At 39.8% G+C, this 22,348-nt stretch overlaps 1 protein-coding gene across 3 annotated transcripts in view; it reads right to left on the bottom strand.

Moving 5' to 3' along the window:
• The window catches only part of USP9X (ubiquitin specific peptidase 9 X-linked), a 221,787-nt gene that overhangs the window by 168,832 nt on the left and 30,607 nt on the right, over positions 1-22,348 (bottom strand). For 2 of the 3 annotated variants that reach the window (XM_050936447.1, XM_050936445.1), the window contains exons 2-3: positions 17,997-18,160; positions 9,021-9,274 (exon numbers count right to left, since the gene is read on the bottom strand). In XM_050936447.1, coding sequence (XP_050792404.1) covers positions 9,021-9,116 — 96 coding nt within the window. In that variant the 5' untranslated portion in view covers positions 9,117-9,274; positions 17,997-18,160. The remainder of the gene's footprint in view (positions 1-9,020; positions 9,275-17,996; positions 18,161-22,348) is intronic. The other variant, XM_050936446.1, reaches the window with a different exon arrangement.

Consider the following 22,348-nt stretch of genomic DNA (forward strand, 5'->3'; position numbering starts at 1 on the left):
ATGGAAAAAGGTATCAATTGAAACAAAGTTGGCCCAGGATTTTGTTCTTAGTGGACCAACTTTCTATTTCTCATTGAAAAGGTCAAAGTGAGGGCTCTTGGAATTCTGTGTGTGAAAGAGTGTCTTAAGGAAAAGGAAGGATGCTCTTTGTGCAAGCAGAAGGGCTTCAAAGGATGCACAAAAGAGTGGAGGTGGTCTGTTCAGAATGACAGAAGTGTAGGGAGATCAGGTGTCCCATTCAAGATGGATGATGTCACTGGGAGCGAGGAGCATGCATGTTAAGTGTAGAGAACAGCTAGCAGGAACAGTGCAAACTGCAAGGCTGTGAGGCAATAAATCACCTCGTGTATGTATGACAAAATAAGGCAACCACCAATACACACAAAATCTGTTTGTATTACAAACTCTGATGGTCCAATATAAATCTGCCCCCTAGTTTATCTTGTGGCTTTCTGAAAGGCTCCCCCACTTCTCCTATAGTTATCAAATGTAAGATTACTGAAAGCAATGCATATTCTGAAGACTCAGCTACATAAGCCTTGCTCGATATATTCCACATGGGCTCCATTAGTCAAGAGCCTCCCTGAAGGGGAATGTTGACTTGGTGCGTGGCAACTAGATTGTATTGAATCCAGCCAAGATAGCTGGTTCGTACTGAAACAAGACTGAATCAGTGAGGATCGGTAAGCACTGCTACTATGAATTCTATGCCCTGGTTGTGTGGATCACAGATAGTTGATAAGAAATTACACACAGTACACAGGTCTTCTTCCTCTGATCATGAAGAACCACATACTAAAGATTCCTATTTATATAATTGTTTGGCATCGATTATACCTCTGCTCACTCTCGTGGGAATCCACTAACTGCCACCCAAGCCTTGATTTTCTTTTAACATAACTATCGTTATTTCATCTTAACAGTTTGCCAGCTGCAGGGAACAATTTCTTTACTTGCCCAAAATGCAGCAACATGTTCATTCGCTGAAGGGAGCACATATGAACTTAACATTCCCACCCTTCCTTCTCGCAGCAGTTGCCAATAAAGTACAAACCACCAATATTAATGATTTAAATCAAGAAGGAATCTTGATTTAAATCTACTTTAATCTTGTTTTTATGTGTGCACTTTAGTTATATTCCTAAAAAGAGATTATTCCTAATTGGTTGGTACTACCATTTAAACATGTTGATCTGCAACTAAACAAAGCCTTTACACTAAATTTGGCACTTATTTTTGCTAACCAGGATAACATATTATGTTTATACATATTTAAGCAACTATATCACTCAAAATATTTTTTCATTGTCTTAATTTTTGTATTTTTTCAGTATGTTAGAAAATGATGGACACATTTCTTGTTTACTAGATAACATTTTTACTCCAAATTCATCATGTCAAGATATATTTGGATGTAAACTGATATTCAATTAAAAGCACACAAACAGCACTTTAAAAACTGTTTTTATTACTTAAATAAAACTACTTTAAATGTGCTGACAAGAAAATATCAAGTCATTTGTTTTATTTAAAACTGATTTATTAAATAAAAAGTATTAATGTACTTAGTCAGTTGATTTCTCCACAGAGAAGTATGGGTAATAAGCAGGAAGAACTGGAAGTGCTAATAAATAAATACAACTATGACATTGTTGGCATCACTGAAACTTGGTGGGATAATACATATGATTGGAATGTTGGTGTGGATGGGTATAGTTTGCTCAGTAAGGATAGACAGGGGAAAAAGGGAGGTGGTGTTGCCTTATATATTAAAAATGTACACACTTGGACTGAGGTGGAGATGGACATAGGAGACGGAAGTGTTGAGAGTCTCTGGGTTAGGATAAAAGGGGTAAAAAACAAGGGTGATGTCATGCTAGGAATCTACTACAGGCCACCTAACCAGGTGGATGAGGCTTTTTTTCAAACAACTAACAAAATCATCCAAAGCCCAAGATTTGGTGGTGATGGGGGACTTCAATTATCCAGATATATGTTGGGAAAATAACACCGCGGGGCACAGACTACCCAATAAGTTCCTGGACTGCATTGCAGACAACTTTTTATTTCAGAAGGTTGAAAAAGCTACTAGGGGGGAAGCTGTTCGAGACTTGATTTTAACAAATAGGGAGGAACTCGTTGAGAATTTGTAAGTAGAAGGAAGCTTGGGTGAAAGTGATCATGAAATCATAGAGTTTGCAATTCTAAGGAAGGGTAGAAGGGAGTACAGCAAAATAGAGAATGGATTTCAGGAAGGCAGATTTTGATAAGCTCAGAGAGCTGATAGGTAAGGTCCCATGGGAATCAAGACTGAGGGAAAAACAACTGAGGAGAGTTGGCAGTTTTTCAAAGGGACGCTATTAAGGGCCCAAAAGCAAGCTATTCTGATGGGTAGGAAAGATAGAAAATGTGGCAAAAGACCACCTAGGCTTACCCACGAGATCTTGCATGATCTACAAAATAAAAAGGAGTCATATAAAAAATGGAAACTAGGTCAGATTACAAAGGATGAATACAGGCAAATAACACAGGAATGCAGGGGCAAGATTAGAAAGGCAAAGGCACAAAATGAGCTCAAACTAGCTATGGGAATAAAGGGAAACAAGACGACTTTTTATCAATACATTTGAAGCAAGAGGAAGACCAAGGACAGGGTAGGCCCACTGCTCAGTGAGAAGGGAGAAACAGTAACAGAAAACTTGGAAATGGCAGAGATGCTTAATGAGGTCTTTGTTTCGGTCTTCACTGAGAAGTCTGAAGGAATGTCTAACATAGTGAATGCTTATGGGAAGAGGGTAGGTTTAGAAGATAAGATAAAATAAAAAAAAAAAAAAGAGCAAGTTAAAAATCACTTAGGAACGTTAGATGCCTGCAAGTCACCAGGGCCTGATGAAATGCATCCTAGAATACTCAAGGAGTTAATAGAGGAGGTATCTGAGCCTCTAGCTATTATCTTTGAAAAGTCATGGGAGACAGGAGAGATTCCAGAAGACTGGAAAAGGGTAAATATAGTGCCCATCTATAAAAAGGGAAATAAAAACAACCCAGGAAACTACAGACCAGTTAGTTTAATTTCTTTACCAGGGAAGATAATGGAGCAAATAATTAAAGAAATCGTCTGCAAACACTTGGAAGGTGGTAAGGTGATAGGGAATAGCCAGCATGGATTTGTAAAGAACAAATCGTGTCAAACCAATCTGATAGCTTTCTTTGATAGGATAACAAGCCTTGTGAATAAGGGAGAAACGGTGGATGTGGTATACCTAGACTTTAGTAAGGCAGTTGATACGGTCTCGCATGATATCCTTATCGATAAACTAGGCAAATACAATTTAGATGGGGCTACTATAAGGTGGGTGCATAACTGGCTGGATAACCGTACTCAGAGAGTAGTTATTAATGGCTCCCAATCCTGCTGGAAAGGTATAACAAGTGGGGTTCCGCAGGGGTCTGTTTTGGGACGGGCTCTGTTCAATATCTTCATCAACGACTTAGATGTTGGCATAGAAAGTATGCTTATTAAGTTTGCGGACGATACCAAACTAGGAGGGATTGCAACTGCTTTGGAGGACAGGGTCAAAATTCAAAATGATCTGGACAAATTGGAGAAATGGTCTGAGGTAAACCGGATGAAGTTCAATAAAGACAAATGCAAAGTGCTCCACCTAGGAAGGAACAATCAGTTTCACATATACAGAATGGGAAGAGACGGTCTAAGAAAGAGTATGGCAGAAAGAGATCTAGGGGTCATAGTGGACCACAAGCTAAATATGAGTCAACAGTGTAATACTGTTGCAAAAAAAGTAAACGTGATTCTGGGATGCACTAACAGGTGTGTTGTAAACAAGACAGGAGAAGTCATTCTTCCGCTCGACTCTGCGCTGGTTAGGCCTCAACTGGAGTATTGTGTCCAGTTCTGGGCACCGCATTTCAAGAAAGATGTGGAGAAATTGGAGAGGGTCAAGAGAAGAGCAACAAGAATGATTAAAGGTCTTGAGAACATGACCTATGAAGGAAGGCTGAAAGAATTGGGTTTATTTAGTTTGGAAAAGAGAAGACAGAGGGGACATGCTAGCAGTTTTCAGGTATCTAAAAGGATGTCATCAGGAGGAGGGAGAAAACTTGTTCACCTTAGCCTCTAATGATAGAACAAGAAGCAATGGGCTTGAACTGCAGCAAGGGAGATTTAGGTTGGACATTAGGAAAAAGTTCCTAACTGTCAGGGTAGTTAAACACTGGAATGAATTGCCTAGGGAGGTTGTGGAATCTCCATCCCTGGAGATATTTAAGGGTAGGTTAGATAAATGTCTATCAGAGATGGTCTAGACAGTATCTGGTCCTGCCATGAGGGCAGGGGACTGGACTCTATGACCTCTCAAGGTCCCTTCCAGTCCTAGAGTCTATGAGAGCATTCTGCACCAAAAAATAAAACACATTTTTGGACAATACTTTAAAATTCTGCAAATTTTATTCGTCAAATAAATGTGGAGACTCCAGCATGGCACTGGGGAACAGAAGCCACTGGCTGCACAGAGGTAGGAGATCACTGTGCAGCTCCCCTCAGGACATGGCCTCAGCAGTAAGGCTTCACTCGATGCTGACACAGCTCAAGTACGAAGCCTGCCCCAGAAAACCCTCAGGACCCTGCCCCTCTGCACCAGGTATGGGCAGACAGGCTCAGCAAGGCAGGATCCAAGTGTGGAGGGCCTTAGTGTGGGGGGACTCAGGGATAGGTTGAGGCGGTTCTGGGTGGGACAATCTGGGTGCCGGCAGCTCAGTGGGGGATCCAGGTGTGGGGTGGGGGAATCTGGCTGTACTGTGATAGAGCTTGGCAGAGGAGTCTGGGTGGGGAGAACTCAGTGGGGAGTCCAGATGCTGGAGGAGTGGGGTGGGGATCCAGGTACAGCTGGTTGGGGTTTGGTGCGGTGGGGATCCAGGTGGATTTTCAAGGTGGTCCAGGTGCAGGGGGAGTGAGGCTCAGCAGGAGAGTCTGGGTATGAGGAGGTCTGGCTGCATTGGGGTTGTGCAGATGAGGGAGCAGCTCCCTGTACAGGGATCCCTCCCCCTGCAGCTGAGGAGCCATGGGTGCAGGAGGCGGGAGGCACCCGAAACAAACATACTGCTGGGGGGGGGGGGGGTTGCATGACTGCTCTTGTGGCTTCCCTTTGCTTCTCAGTCAAAAAGTTATTTTTCTGTGGGGAAGCAAAGAAACCTGCAGGGGACATAAATACTGCACATGTGCAGTGGCGCAGAATTCCCCCAAGAGTAAAGTAGATGGACTGTGATCATTAATGCTAAAGACCATTAAGTGTCTAAAGACATTTGAAAATCTGTCCCTATCTTCAGAGTTTTAGAATTAGATCTCATCCTCTTCCATCTGTTTTTTATTCATAGACTGAATGGTTTTCCTGTTTCTTCTACTGTTTTTCAACTTTGAATGAAGAAATGAGAAAAATATTCTCTCCACCTGCTACCTAAACTGAAACCAAAAGTAATATAGGCGAAAGGTTTTCTGCACAACAGAAACAGGAAGTACTTACATCTGGAAAAAAAATACCAGCATTCGCTCCACTGTAAAGACTGAAAATAATATACTTAATGCAGCATATAATATTGTAACATTTAAATAGCTTGAGCTGACCTCAAAATTTAAGATGTTTTCCCCAAAACTGCATATATATAGACACGCCCACACACACACTTTAAAAAGCAGTACCTTTTAACTTATTAAAATTGGGAAGGGCTCAGTGATGCAGCATTTTTTTGCCATTTAAATTTTAATAGATTATAGTAAGTTTAGAACTTTGTCAATTTCAAATTTAATTTTACTCAGGTTCATATTGTAAAAGAAAAATGTATTTAATTTTTTAAAAAATCCAGTGAAAGTTAATTCATTTTTAAAAACAGATTTTTATCCACCCTGCTTTTCTGACACTAAAAAGTATTAAATACCTGAGAGACCAGGCTTGGGTTGATATCCTTCCCAAGAACTTCATTCCTGTTCAAACTAGCTCTTGGTTCTATCACTTGCACTCTCAATTAAATGCCTAAATATGGACTGAAGAACCTAATTTCAGGCATAAATAACTTAAAATGTAGTAAAATTAGCATATTTTTACACTCCATTGCAGCTTTCCTTTAACTCGGGGTTTCTTAACGCTTGCACAATTACAATTTCAACGTTAATATAGCACGAATGCAGTTTCATATAGTCTCTTTGCTGAGATCAGAGTTCAGTCTTCCAATAATGCCAATAGCAAATTAATTTTAAAATTGATTCAATCAACAAAAAATATGGTAAAGATTTCATTACTTCAAATTTGAACTAAGCAGTGGTCCTTTATTCAAAATATTTGCATTGCTGTAGTACCCATAGGCCTCCATCAGAATCAGGGTCCTGTAAATTAGGGTTGCCAATTTTGACTGGACATATTCATGGGAGTTTCATCATATGACAATTTGTAATTCCTAGAGATTCCAAGACAATTCTGGAGGGTTGGCAACCCTAGTTGCTGCACTGAACACGCTACATAAAAATGAGACAGTCCCTGCTCCAAAGAGCGAAAGAAAGGACAATATAGCAGAAGGTGCAGAAACATAAAGAGGAGGTGAAAGAACAATCAATCTTGCTTTCCTGTGTAACTTAGCACCATCTTGGACCACAAAACAAAAACAAACAAAAAACTTATTTTCAAAGATCAATTTTTTGTTTTTTTAAATATGTGTTTCTAACTTTTTGTATTTCCACTAAGTGGAGCCAAATCAGTGGAATAATTCACTCTGATTTTCATGCACTAGAACAATATTACTATGTTTGGGTTGCAAATACTTCAGGGATTTTTTCAAACCAACAACAAATATAAATGAAAATAATTTTAACATTTCTATTTGTTTTGAAAAAAATCATTACACAAAAACCTAACTTGTCTGGGCATAAACTTTCTGAATGTCATTCTAAACCCCATTTTATTACGTAACTTACAGTACTTAGCCATGTTAAATTGCAACCTTCAATTCCCTTCAGTATTTGGTATGGTGAAATTTGCATACCAAAGGTCAGTCTGTGTGTTAACTTCAATTCTGACACAAGGCGACAGATTTTAGTTTAAAATACTTTGTCACCTATATCCACTTGACCCACAACACAGGAAGCACTCTTCACTATTCCTGAATTTTAGACCCTGATTTATCTTCTCCACCACACTCAAATCTAATTCTCATTTGAACTATTTAAATTCTCATCTTTGCTAAAAAAAAATTCTGTATCATTTACATTTGTGGTATTTTTATTCCCCACAATTGGGCATTAAAAGTTTAACAAGTATGTTAGTAGCATATGTTTCTATACATTGACCTATTCATTTGCACCAAGTTGCAGATGACCACATTTATAGGTGACAAGATAATTCAAACTTGATGCAATCCTTGGTCAGTATGGTGAGACTACCATCAAAGATGCCAATTATGAATATGGGTTTTGACCTGGATTTCTCTTCACTAGGAACACTTCATATTCACAGCTGTTTTGCAATCAGATCATTTTTACTCGTTATTGACATGGGTCAGATTGAAACCAAATTAGGAGAGACTCTCTCTTGCCTTGTTTACTCCAGACTCTCTTTTCTTACAATTTCCTATGGTTCTTACTACCAGATCAATTCTACTGGTAGAAACAACAGTGGGGAAACACCAAGGGAAAAAAAATCCAAGGAAAACAAGGCCATACTCACCACTAACCAATGCATGAATCGCTGAAGACCCATTTTCCATAAATTATTAGTCATTAAAGGAATATTGTCAACTTAAATTTGGAACAAAATTTAATGTTTCCAAAAAAGCTTTAATGCACCAGTAACAGATGTTTCCACACTGTTTTTAAATATTCCAGTGAAAAAAGTTCTGAAATTTGTTAAAGTTGTTTGAAACTGTGAAAAGGGGGAAAGTTATATCATTGACCCTTACTACTCTGAAAAAAAAAGTGTTTTTTTCAGGTAAACAGGGATCAATTTTTTCTATTCTCCAATTTAAGATCAACAGGTCTCCTGACAGTGTGGATTTTTATAGCAGTGTAAATTCAGGGAGGGCAGAATTACATTAAACTATATACTGGATTTAACCCAATTCTCTGATATGAGAGGACTACAGCATGAAGCCCTCTCCTACCACAAGCAATTCTGGCAGGCATCTGGACCCTCAGCTTGTAAATCCTACAGAAGGTGTGAACTACCAATGCTTTTCAACTTACAGCATTTGGAAAAGGACCTTCCTGATAGATTATACTTGAAGTGTTCAATCTGTTTTAAGACAACAGTTAAGTTAACAAAATGGGTGCAGGACTTGCAGAACTGCTTAATGAAAGGAATATAAATAGACCCAGGGTATGCTAGAGTTCTTCATTCAGACAGTTTCTCCAAGCAAGATTATTACCTGTGAACTACAAAAGATGAAGCTGATCTCCAGAATAAAGCTTAAGACACTCCTACGTGTTACTTTATCCAAACAGAAGGTACACCACTGCTCTTCTATGCAGAGGGCCCTCAATTCTGAAGCCATTCTGGTGGATGTATCAGCCATTAAGGCATCAATTTTAGTGAATAAAAACAAGTCTCTCTTCCTCGGGGGGAAGGTGTTTCAGAGCGCTGAGTATCAAGCTGACATCACAAAATCTGAAGTAGGTGAATCAGACATGGCTCTGAAGAAGAATCTGACATCCTGGTAAGCAGACTTCTTGCTCAAAGTAAAGACACTTGAAAGGGCAGGTTACTTCATCACTATAGTATTTTATCTAAAGGCAGCACCTTCTGCGTTACAGGGTCTCCTATCACCATACTGAGGCAGTTGTTCAGCAGTGACTCACCAACAGACTTCCAACAAAGTACAAACTAGGCCTGACACTGCTGCAATGAGACATATGATTATACCCTAAGGAGATTCTGAAAGAAAGAATTACCTGGAAAAGTAATGCTGAAAAACTACTACTGTCTTTCTAGACAGCTTTACTAACAGCATTAGCATCATACCTGATTCTGTTGGAGGGGAGGCTGAGACTGTCCATCAGGAGCCTGGCCCTGGCTATCATTCCCTCCTACTGGAGAGCCACGGGTCGTGGCTGTCATACTCGACACAGGGCAGATCTTTGCAATTTTGTCTGCTTATGTAGTTGTCGTGAGAAAAGAAATTATAGTCCACTTAATAAAGTTGAAGTACCAGCATATGTCTGCCTTAAAAAGCTCCAACTCAAGAACAAGCCATCCTGCAGAGACCATTGCATAACCTGAAACAAATAAAAATATTAGAATACATACAAACTTATTTTAAATCCACATCCATGAAGAAACAAAAGTATCAAGTCAAATACAACTTTAATAAAGTAAGAAAACTTACTCTTATTTCATATAGCGTAATACTCCTTGCCAGTGAGTCTAACTTAACATTTACTCATTCTTGACAGAAGACAACATTTCTAATAGTCTACAATGACTGTATGCTACATGTAAAGCTATGAGGATTAGCATCAAGACTATCAAGAAACTGAAATCTGTTCAGAGTGTAGCTGCCCACCTTTAAAGAGGGGGTGTATTGTGAAAAGAGCATTCTAAAAGAAAAGCAAATATCACCCTCCGCCTACATAAAAAATGGACACAAAAGTAACTTCAATCAAAACTTCCAAACCACCAGTAAGGGACCCAGTAGTTCTTTATTACTTGCCTATTCCATATATGCTGATATGTTACGAGAATATTTTTATTTGAAGTTATTTTCTGTAATTTGATGCTCATTGTATACTTTTTACTTATGCTTGTTTTTAAATGCAAATAATCCTCCAATTTCTGCATTTTTACTATTTTATACTGTTCTTTACCTTTCTGATAAGCCATCTATTACGCAGTAGCAAAAAGTTAATTGTAGCCTTGACAACTGTATTTTAAGATTCTTTCCAGCTTTCTACTATTGATTATCTAGCTGTACCGCTGAATTCCAGCCATCTTATTTAACTCATTCTATATGCACTCATTCTGAATTTCCACAGTTAAAGCTTACTAAAGGGGTTGACTTGGGTCAACTGGAGAGTCTTCAAAATCTGAACCAGTGTAAACTGATGCAGGGATGGCTCTCTCAATCTGCAAATACCCTGAAATAGCTGAGAGGTCTGAACTGCCCATATGCTACATGGATGCCATGGAACATTTTAATAGAGCTATGTTGTTACCAAGTTATTTTGCTTTTGGGTTCTGTTTACTCGTGTATTTATACTAAAAGACTGTCAAATATGTCGAAAGCGCTGAATGGGCACTCATTTTGTAGAGTACTAAAAATGGAAATATTCACCTCTACAGCATGTTAAATGAAGTCAAATATGATTGTCTAAATATAAATATTTCACTGTTTATCAAAGCTCATAGCAAAGAGGGATGAACATACCATGAAGATAGGCACAAACTATGAGTAGTAGAGCTGGTCAAGCATTTGTCAACTATATATTTGTGTGTCAGAAATTGCTGGTTCGTCGAACTAAAGCTTTTGGCAGAAAAGTGCTGGTTTCAGGGAGAAAGAAACCACTCCCAAATACCTAATGCCCCAGTGGTGAGGGACTCCCCCAGTATGTGGAAGACATAGGTTCAAATCCCTGAGCTGCCTGATTCAGACCAGGGACTTGAGTCTGGGCCTCCAACATCCCAGGTGAGTGCCCTAATCACTGGGCTAAAGACTTTCTGTGAGTGACTCTGGCCTAATATGACCTATTTATATAAAAGTAGAACAGTGCCAACAGAAAGAGATGGAAACAACAATTCAAGTCCCTGGTCCGAAACAGGCAGTGCAGGGATTTGAACCAGTGTCTTCAAAATTCCATCAAACTATCAGCTATTCTGAGGTGGGGGAATCTCACTCTCTTTTTCACAAAGAATTTTAATAAGTCTCAGTTTTGCTCCACGCTAGAATGGAAACAAAATGTTGAAAATTCAATTTTTCACAAAACAAATGTTTTCCAGCCAGCTCGAATTATGAGTGGAGTTCCACTTTGGCATACTGTTTTGGTATGGCAAATGGGCAGAACTTGGTGGACAGTCCATGGGATAGTACTTTTAAAATTTAAAATAAATTAAATTTTAAATTTTCCTAATTGCACCCTTGTGCTTTCCAGACCACACCAGATAGCATGTGTAGTATCCAAAACACTCTACCAGAAATGGGTTCCTTAACAGAGTCAAGGGACAGCACCTTTTTCTTTCCAGCTGGAAGACAGGAAACAGAGCTCCATTGTCCTTACACTCCGCTTCTGAAAAGGAATGGAACTTCACTGTCTTTCCTCTCCTTAGCTTTCTGGCCTTAACAGAACCACAACATAACCTTGACTACCTGAATGACAGCATGGTAGGATCATGATTTTCTGTACAAAATTAAGGGAATCTTCAATTTAAGAGACAATGGAGACATAATCCTTTACCAGACAGTTTTGGATAAATTAAGTTGTATGAGAAACAAGTGCGTTTATTTTAATATAAGAGATACATACATAAAGTATAATATTTCAATGTGTTTAAGGTTAAGGAAAGTATGCTTTTTTTAAAAAAAATTGTGGATTTCTTGAGCACCTTCCATCTGAGATTCTCAAGCCTGGTTTATACTTAAATTTTAGGCAACATAGCTATGTCAGTCAGGAACGTGAAAAAAATACAGCCTTGAAAGAAAATGATGCCAACCTCACCCCCAGTAGAGACACATTTCTGTCAATAGAACAATGTTTCTGTTGGCCTAGCTACCACTGCTTTGGGAGGTGGTGTTCCTGCATCCTCCATCAACGTAGGCTATGTCTTCCCACTAGGAGGTTATGGCAGCATAGTTATGGCACTGCTTTCCATCTTCTGCAACACAGACACATTCTCAAAGTGATTTTACGAACATTAACAAATTAAGCTTTAAAATACCCCTATGTGACAGCTAACTATTACTCCCATTTTATAGTTCACAATACCAAGCCACAGAGAAGCTATAGGCTTGCCTACATGGTAGGTTAACATGCTCTTCGTGACTGTGATTTCTAAAGCCCACTAACATTACACTTTGACATTTGACATTTAATAATAGTCCATGTAGATCCTGATAGTGCACTAAAGATCCCCTAGTGCACTTGAATGTAGTACAGTACTACTAGTGTACTTTTCAAGGTCTGTGAAGATAGAGGTTGGGAATAATATGAAAAATCGCAAATCAAATCATTCACAAGAAAAAAAATCAAGGTTCCTTTTCAGTAACTGGACTTTTCAGTGGTCTATGTATGTTCACAAGTTTCGGACACTTGTGCACTGCTTCTGGAGACCAGCATCTGCTGAGCCCACACACTTCTCCCAGTACCAAAGGGCTCTGAAGATATGAAAAAGAAAAGTGACCACCACTGCTCTTCAGTTCCTGCCATTAATTTGGGAATTCCTAACCTAAGAATCCAAAGAAGTTGGAAATCTCATTAGGGCTGTGACTATGCAGAAGCTCATCTCAAGTAACTCCAATTATTGGAAAGTAATCACCTTATCTTTTTTGAGAAGCCTCTCCGTATTATTACTTGTCGGAGTTTAGCGAGCAATACAACCTTTAGGAAAGGGAACTGAAGAATTCTAGGGGAACGAGGACAGAAGTTTTGTCAGCAGAACTGACAAAACAAGCAAGAGCTCTGGATGGTTGGGTATACTTAAAGGGGTAATGAAAACTCCCCAACACTGCTGCCTGTATCAAACAGCTCTTTGGCAATTCGTGTTATTAAACACTATGGTGTCATGTCAGAAACTGAACATTTGAATTTCATCAGCAGGAGAAAGCCTTAGAGGTCAAATAGCTCTCAGCTTCAGTATATCAATGTGGAGCATCATCCATTAAAGAGTTCACAAACCTTGAAAAGGGTATGATCAAGGTGAGTTTCTCAGTCTAGTACTGAAAATGTTACTGCACATGACAATGGAGGGGAGAACAGAACTACATGATAGGCATGTCTGTTCATCCTTTGTTCTTCCACAGTAAAGCACAAGTGTCCCGAGCCACAGTGTCTAGGGCCCTATGAAATCCACATTAAAGAGAACACAGGTAGAATCTTAAAAAAAAAAAAAAAAAATAAAAATAAAAAATCCATGGCTGGAGGAGCTCTGTGCCCTCACCCACTCGAGATGGGATCCAGGGACAAGGTTCGCTATAGCACAAGGTTCGGTATTACAAAGGGCGTTATAGTTATATAGTGTACTGTATATGCGTTTTTGCCCTTCACCACCACCATAGATTAACTGAGATTTGCTTAGAGACGTGACCTGCTACTACTAGTGTGGCTCCCCACCCACGGTTCAGGACATGATTTAAACATGTCTAAAAGTCATTCTACAACTGGAAAATGCTCATCCAGAAAGCTAAGAAATGACATACTGCTGACACCAAAGTTAAGAGTTAGTGAGTTTCCTGATGACATCTATGAATTGGGCAGTATGAGATTCTGCAACTGCTGCCAACACACAATACAGTGGACACAAAATGATACCTGCAACTATCATCTAATGTCAAAAGCTCACCAGAAAAATTGTTCCAAATAGACGAGACTCATCAAGGTTCTCATTCACTACAGAGAACAATTACAGACAGACAATATGAAACCTGCAGAGGCCAGACAGCAGTTTGTTGAAGATTTTGTTGCAGTCTGTGCTGAGGCTGTTATCCCATTGGAAAAAAATGAAATAGTGTTGACTTTTCCCTCTTAAAACACTGCAGGCGGAGGTGAGGGGAGGTTTGCCTGAAAATGAAGCAGCATTCAACAGATTCACCTGCAACATGTTTATCAGGAGCATATGGTAGCAGTGAATGCTAGCCAAATTTATGGGGAAAAGATTATAGTGGTGATCGATGAGACAACAGATATTCAAGACTGCAGTGTGCTAAATATTGTCATAGCTAAGTTTTTTTCTTTCACTATGACGACAGATCCCTAAGCAGATTTTTTATAACACGTACACTGGCCTCTAGGAAAAAAGTTTCACAAAAGACTAACCACTTATATGATGTAAAGTACAAATAATTTAAGAAAAAATGTTTAATATGCTATAACTTAAAAATAACCTTAGCCAAAAAATATCCACCACACTGGGATTCTGGAGCTATTCTATAAAGTGTTAATTTTATCAAGCATTTCATATTTAATATGCATTGGGAAATTTAATTGTGTATTGCAATGCACCTGTAATATTATGCCTGTATAATAAAAAATCCCTTTAACATTAAATAATGATTTTGAAGCTGGATATTTTTCCATTACTGAATTTTAAGTTTCTGTAATGAAATCCTCCAGTAACAAACAACTAGAAAAGTTATGACAGTTTTTTTCACCCCTGGAGTTGAAGATCAGTACTATTTGACTGATGCTCTATTCATGGAGAGCTGAAACCACTCCACATTCTCATAGGGTATTATGGAGCCTTAAGACAGCTTTCCCCAAACTGACAACAGCACCGACCATCTTTGAGGGTACCCACTGCCCTACAGCTACCTTAGCTAGCAGTATTATGGAAGACCTGAGGTTGGTCTTGATTTCTGGAACAGTCAAAACTTGTTTCTTCACCAAACCCACATCCAAGAGGAAGACTTCTTCAAAAAAAGAGACACACAGAGAGACATACATCCTGGACAATCTACATGAAACCTATCAGCTTGCTTTTACCAAATTCTCCAAACACTGGGATGTCCATCCAGCAAAAGATATGTATTGCCTGATCCGTTTGTCTGATCTCTGGCAATCGCTAGACACGCAAAACATTGATCAATACAGCAATATACCATCTCTTGCCCAACCCTCATCAGAATTGTGTGAACAATGGCTGGTATTTCTGTGCAGCACTCAGAATGAGCCCAAGCCAGATCCACTGGATCTCTGGCATTTACTGGAAGATAAGAATGTGAGAACAAAAGAATAGCCATACTGGGTCAAACCAAAAGCCCATCTACCCCAGTATCCTGTCTTCCGACAGTGGTCAATGCCAGGTGCCCCAAATGGAACGAACTGAACAGATAATCATCAAGTGATCCATCCCCTGTTGCCCATTCCCAGGTTCTGGCAAACAGAGGCTAGGGACACCATCCCTGCACAACCTGGCTAATAGCCATTGATGGACCTATGGACCTATCCTCCAAACTTATCTAGTTCTTTTTTGGAAGATTATAAAGGGATGAGTGCCTAAAGTAGCAGACACTGCTCTACTTTGCATCTTCTTTCCTGTCAGATTTTCAGACACAAAGAAAAGCGTTAGTAAATATAAAAGTCTACTTACAGACAAGAGGGAATCACTTTCTGAGGATAACACTAAAAGGCTAATGGAGATGTATGCCATAGACAGCAAAAATAATGACATTTAAGTTTGTCAATCTGTAATGCTATTCAACAATAAACTGTTGGTTTGATGGTCTGAAATTTAATCAAATTTGAAATTAATTTAAACCAGAGGTAGGCAACCAATGGCACGTGTGCCGAAGGCGGCAAGCGAGCTGATTTTCAGCAGCACTCACATTGCCCAGGTCCTAGCCAACAGTCTCGGGGGCTCTGCATTTTAATTTAATTTTAAATGAAGCTTCTCAAACATTTTTAAAACCTTATTTACTTTATATACAACAGACTTATAGAAAGAGACCTTCTAAAAACATGACAATGTATTACTGGCACTTGAAACCTTAAATTAAGAGTGAATAAATTAAGACTCGGCACACCACTTCTGAAAGGTTGCTGACCCCTGATTTAAACATTCCTTCAGAATATAAGAAGCTTGACAGAGTTTAATTTAAAATGGCAACAGTGACTGCTACAAAAATGAATTTTATGTTTAGTGCATTTTTTTGTTTTTTAATTATTCAAATATGAATTCACTTACATTGACACTGTAAGAGACTTACTTCTGTGGACTTCTTGTATTACTGTTTGTCAATGCTAGTTTGGTCTTACTAATCGAGTGCTACTTTAAAAAAGCAAAGATTTAAAATGTGTTACTTTTACATATACTGTATATCTGCAGGATATTTTATTTAAATTGTAGGGTTTTTTTTAAATCAGCTTTTCCCCACTGCAATCCAATTCTGAACACTTTTGAATTTATAGTAAGGCCACTTAATTGTTGTCAATTTTGATTAAAAACAAGACTTTTTTAAAAATGGAAAAAAAGAAATCGGAAAATAATCTAAAAACCCATCATAATAAAACAGATTTCACAGGGCCTGAAATGTCACAGGTGTTCATAGTCGAAGACAGGAGTTGTACATCCATAGCAGCAGCCACACAGAGGCCTAAAATGTAGTATCATGAAAGGTTGCACCCAGGTGCACTAAGAACCTGTCCTCCAGCAAGAAAGTTTTCTGGTTTGGGCCCCATTAGAGCTCCAATGACCCCAATCCCTTCATGTAGGGATTAAAATTAACCATGTTTTGTTTATACAAAGTTCCAAGAACTGAAAGGTGAACATATTCCTGAAAGCCAAAATCTAGACACAGATATTAATGCCCTAACATCCCAGAAAAAAGTTATGATATCCAAGCATTTGATGAAAACTGATAGTGCTAGAAGAATGCCTAAGTACAGACCACTGTTATTTGGTAGATGTCTTCCATTAAACTAGCCAGAGCTATATTAAATGAGAGAGATCAAAACATGAAAGTAGGCATCTTTCAAAGCTGTACCATCAAGTGTGCAGACTGAAATGGCAGTTTCCAAATTGCAATGCAACTGAACGGGCAAGACTCCATAGGTAAAAGGAATACTTCTCGCTGGGTGGAAGTCAGTAAGCGCTGTTTGTGGAACCTCAATGGGAAAGGCATTCTCTTGTATCAATCCTCTGAGGGATAACACATCTGAGCAGTAGCAAGCCACATGTGAAAAAATCATGGTCAGCACTGCTTGATAGCTAAGGAATAAACCTTACACACCAATAAGCCCCTGTAATGAAAGTCTTTATCCTTAACTGTAAATCCATTGGTTCCTAAACTAGTGTTTCTTCCCATAAGGCAACACTCGGCTGAATTTAAAAACGCACAAGGAACTGATACAGATTGTCTGCCAACAAGTTGTCGTAAATAATCAAAGCTAGAGCTGCTGTGACTCGCTCTAATACAAAGCATGACTGCTCCACTGGATCCAAAGAGGTGCTTTCTAACACCGAGGTGGGGCTCAGCATCACAGGAACAGCAATGACCAATTCCATACTCTGGGAGGGTGCTAGGGACTATAGCTGCCCACTCCATACCAGAGAGGCTCCAGGATTGGACTCCAAAAAGTGCTCTTCGTGGTTTAGTACTGGAAGCAAGCTGCAGAAGCTAGTCAGTAATCCAGAGGGTCATCATGAATCTACTACAGGACTACAAAGGAGGTAGCGGGAGTATGTTTGGCACTGGACATGAGTGAAGTGAATGCTGGTCTAGTATAACACCAAACTGAAATCTAACCCAAGAGAATGAATAAGAAAACCAAGAAATCTCCACACAGATCTCAATGTCCATCCAGAGTCACGTTAAGGAGATGCTCTGTGCAGAGACTGATCCTAAACACCAGACTGTCAACCAATATAGACCTATAGATTTCCATACCACTTAAATTGAGCATGGACAACAGAGCCGGAAACCCTAAGCAGACAGATCTGGAAACCATCGCCTCTTTGGCAAGCTCTGCTCCATAGAACCAGACATAGAACCACTTTGAAAGTGGTTTCACGACTGATGACACTGGACTACAGCACTGAATATGAGTTGATCTAGACGGATCCAGAGAAGCTTGATGCTGCTTATGTCAGCAACAGAACTACTTTTAGCTCTCCAAACAACTGTTTCGGATCCTTGAAACCAAACTGATATGGAGGAGCCCATGAACCGCAGTACAATCTATGTCTGAAATTCTTATTTTAGCTAACATTTCCAAGTCAGAACTGTTGATTTAAAAAATCTGAATCTTGTACGGTATTGCTATATTTAAGAACTGTTAGACAACATGCCATTACCTTCACAGCTTTCAGTATCCTACGGTAAGATGCTCTTTTTCCATTCCATGAAATCACAGTGTGAAAAAGTGGACCAGGTAGTGCTCCAAATTGTCAAGTGGAAGACCAGATTTCAATTCCCATTCCTGGGTCTGGCTCACACGACAGACAATGGGACAGAATGGCTGAAAAGGAAGCACATTCAAAGATTGAAGGGACAAGTGCCTCACCTCTTTAAATAGAAAGTCCTCAGGCAAATGGAAGAACAGACTTCCTTCAAAACCTATATATTACAGTGGAGGATCTAGGGGGTTGTTGAAGCAATAGATAGCCTTAATGATCCTTGAGATCCTGGTTAACGGAGAAGGGAAAAACTGCATCCTCAACTATACAGATGCCATAATTGTGACATTATGGTGACATCAGTATGCCTTAGTACACTGCAAAAAGTACATAAATTATATATTAATAAATTGCTTTTCCAACTCACAAAACAGAGGAAAGAATCCAAAACTACAGATCCTGTGTAGAAATCTATGGTAAGTAAGGGGTTACGCACTCTGACCATTCCTGTTCTGAGTTTGCACTTATTGGCTAACGTGGGTGAAAACAAGAGATTCAGTTGTTCTAAAATTGAGACTGAAAAAAGTTAGAGTTGCGGTGTTTAGATTGTAAAAGAAGAGAAATATTAGACCTTGGTCATATATCTGTGAGTAAAACAAACTAAAGTTTGCAAGTTGGAAAAAAGCAACTGATGTTAGACAAGTTTGGCAAAGAAACAAGCGAGTGGGAAAATGTGTACAACAACTTAAAAAATAGTTTTCAGAGTAGCAGCCGTGTCAGTCTTTATCCGCAAAAGAACTGAAGTACTTGTGGCACCTTAGACTAAAATTTATTTCAGCATGAGCTTTTGTGAGCTACAGCTCACTTCTTCGGATGCATAGAATGGAACACACAGACAGGAGATATTTATATTTATAGCTCATCTCAATTTATTAGACTCTTCCTGTTGGCATGCATACTTCCACCTTTTCATGTTCTCTGTATGTATAAATATCTCCTGTCTGTGTGTTCCATTCTATGCATCCGAAGAAATGAGCTCACGAAAGCTCATGCTGAAATAAATTTGTTAGTCTCTAAGGTGCCAAAAGTACTCTTGTTCTTTTTTAAAAATAGTGAGCTTCCTAACACAATCACTCCTACTAGAATAGCCTTCAAATATTTAAAAGATTTTTGAAATTTTTGATTGTGCTTTCTACCTACTATGAAAACCCTTTCTTGTCTATCCTAGACTTTCATTACCAAATGTGTGTCAATGGAAAGAAATTAAAGGTATTTCTCTTCACCTGGGGCAAAATTTATAGCGGCAATCTCAAATAAAAAAAAAGGAGTATTGCACATATACATTTTAGACTGAATAAGACGTAATCACATGCCTGATAAACAATATAATACCATGCTTTCATTTTGTGTTTTTCAGATCTACTAAGGGACAGCCTCCCACAGAAGTACTCTTGGCAATATAACTGGTTGGGAAATTTTGAAAAGTTCAGAAGTCTGACAAAGATACAACAGGGAAAAAAATCTGACATTTTTTGCTCTTTTCCCGCCTTTCCAATCAGCTGTACTTGACAATCCAAGATAGATTAGGGTCTTGTACCTTCCCAGCGTCAAATCACATCCATATAGAGGAAATAGCCTAAAAAGTCAATTAACAGTTTACCTACTATACTGGCTTCTAGTATGTATTGCTTAACAAAACACTGAAGTGTGAACTTTCAGGTATACCAGAAAGACACAAAAAGGTGAGTGTATTGTACCTATCTTCTTTCTTCTGTTGGGCACTACTTGCATTTCAATCATTAAGACAACATCCCATGACAAACAAGGACAAAAAATGTTTAGACTTTATAACAAGTTTTGATTGTCTCTCTGTTGCATCTTTGGTAGATAAATATAAGAACTGTCAACAACAATTACAGTAACTCCTCTCTCAACGTTATATTTATATTTCTGAAAAATGTGACTTTAAGCAAAATGATGTTAAGCTAATCCAATTTCCCCATAATAATGTAAATGGGGGCATGCAGGGGTTAGGTTCCAGGGAAATCTTTCTGCCAGACAAAAGACATTAGATAGCTATATAGATATAATAGACAGAGATACACTATAAGTTTTAAACAAACAATGTAATATGGTACACAGCAATAATGATTGTGAAGCTTGGTCGAAGTGGTGGAGTTAGAGGGTGCGATATTTCCCAGAGAATGCCTTGCTGTGAAATGATGAACTAGCACTTGGCTGAGCCCTCAAGGGTTAGTTAACACATGCTGTTAACGTAGCCTCACTCTACAAGGCAGCACAAATGGCGGGCGGAGACACAATAGACATGGCAGTGGCAGCAAACTGGGAAATATCCCACCTGTGGAAATTGAATGTGATGAAGAACCCAGGCTATCCCACTGGAGCGCAAAATTCTCTCCACTTCCCAAAGTACCAGGGGGGCGTGTGTGTGCGTGAGAAAGACACACACCGTGTGTGAGTGACATGTATTGCCCCTTTAGGTACGTAGACCCCACTCTAAGTACACTGCCTTTTTAAAAAGATCAGCAAGTTGAGACAGCAGCTGCTGTGCCAACAAGCTCCCTCAGTAGTGGGGCTGCCAGCCCACCCCAGTTCCAAGCCCGCACCAGCTAGCTCCAACAGGCTGCTTTTCCTGCAAGCAGTGGACAAAGCAGGCAGCTGCCAAGTTATAAGGGAGCATTGCGCAACTTTAAACAGGCATGTTCTCTAACAGATCAGCGACGTAACGACGAACCAACATTAACCGGGACAATGACAAGTGAGGAGTTACTGTACATCCAAGTTATCACTGATGCTTTTGCTTGGTCATTATGTTATTTTATTGCAAATGTGACCAGTTTTGAACAAAATGCAAAACAAGAACCTTAGACTGTTCATTTTAAAGTTGACTAAAATTTAATGCCTTTAACTCACTCCCTAAACCCCTCTCAGGGTACGTCCAGACTACCTGCCGTATCGGTGGGTTAAAATCGATTGCTCGGGGATCGATATATCGCGTCTAATCTAGACGCGATATATCGATCCCCGAGCGCGCTTATATCGATTCCGGAACTCCATCAACCCCAACGGAATTCCGGAATCGACACGGAGAGCCACGAACATCGATCCCGCGCCATCTGGATGGGTGAGTAATCCGATCTTAGATATTCGACTTCAGCTACGTTATTCACGTAGCTGAAGTTGCGTATCTAAGATCGATTTCCCCCCCCCAGTGTGGACCAGCCCTCACCCTCCTGTCTCCACTTCTCTCTGTACAGCATCTTGCCAGTTTTCTCAGAATAAATTGGCAGAACACAACGTAACCTTTGCCCTCCCCTCAGCTTGCTTTCCCTTTCCCCATGACAAAGTTTCTTTTCTGCTCGCCTCCTCTAACCCCTCCATTTGCCTCAGTACCCCCATTCCATCTCCTGATCTCCCTCATGCCTACTCTCATTCCCTCCCTTAATCTTCTCCTTAACATCACATTCTTCTGGGTCTTTCCCATCACAACACAATCATGCTTCCATCTTAAAAAACTCACTCTTATCCTATTGGCCTCTTCAGATAGCCCTTCTTCCTTTCATATCTAAGCTCACTGAACACGCTCTTTACAATAGCTGTCAGGAGTTCCTCCTCTTTAGTTCTATCCTAGATGCTCTCCACTCTGGATTCTGCCTCTGGCACTCCACTGAACTTGTTCTCGCCAAAGTCTCTAATGACCTCTTCCTAGCTCAGCGGTCCCCAAACTTCTCCCAGTTTTACCCCCCCATATCCCTGTCAGCAGCACACACACCCCACATGAGAGTGGGGCTGTGGCTCCTGGGGGGTGCATAGAAAGGGTAAGAGGGTCGCAGCTGGGGCCACGGCAGCACTCCCTCCTCACCCCCCGTGGGGGCTGACCCTGGCTGCGGCTCCCCAAACATTCCTCCACATCCCCCTGGGGGGGGTACGCTCCACAGTTCTGAGACCACTGTCCTTAACTAAACTCAGAACCAGTACTCCATCCTCATCCTCCTTGACCTGTCAGCTCGTGCTGACACTCAACCATGGTCTTCTTGAAATCTTGCCCTCCCTTGGTTTCTCTGTCCTTTCATGATTCTCTTCTTACTGCTCTAATTGCTCCTTCAGTGTGTCTTTCACAGTATCCTCTTCATCCACCCTCCAACTTTCTGTGAAAGTCATCAGAGTTTAAGGCCAGAAGAGACCATCAGATGATCTAATCTGACATCCTCAGATATGAGAGGCCAACACCACCCAGCACCTGCACACTAAACCACAACAAACAAAATTAGACAAAAATATTACTGCTC

This window comes from Gopherus flavomarginatus, chromosome 1 (assembly GCF_025201925.1).
Source record: "Gopherus flavomarginatus isolate rGopFla2 chromosome 1, rGopFla2.mat.asm, whole genome shotgun sequence".
In the NCBI taxonomy this organism is placed as follows: Eukaryota; Metazoa; Chordata; order Testudines; family Testudinidae; genus Gopherus; species Gopherus flavomarginatus.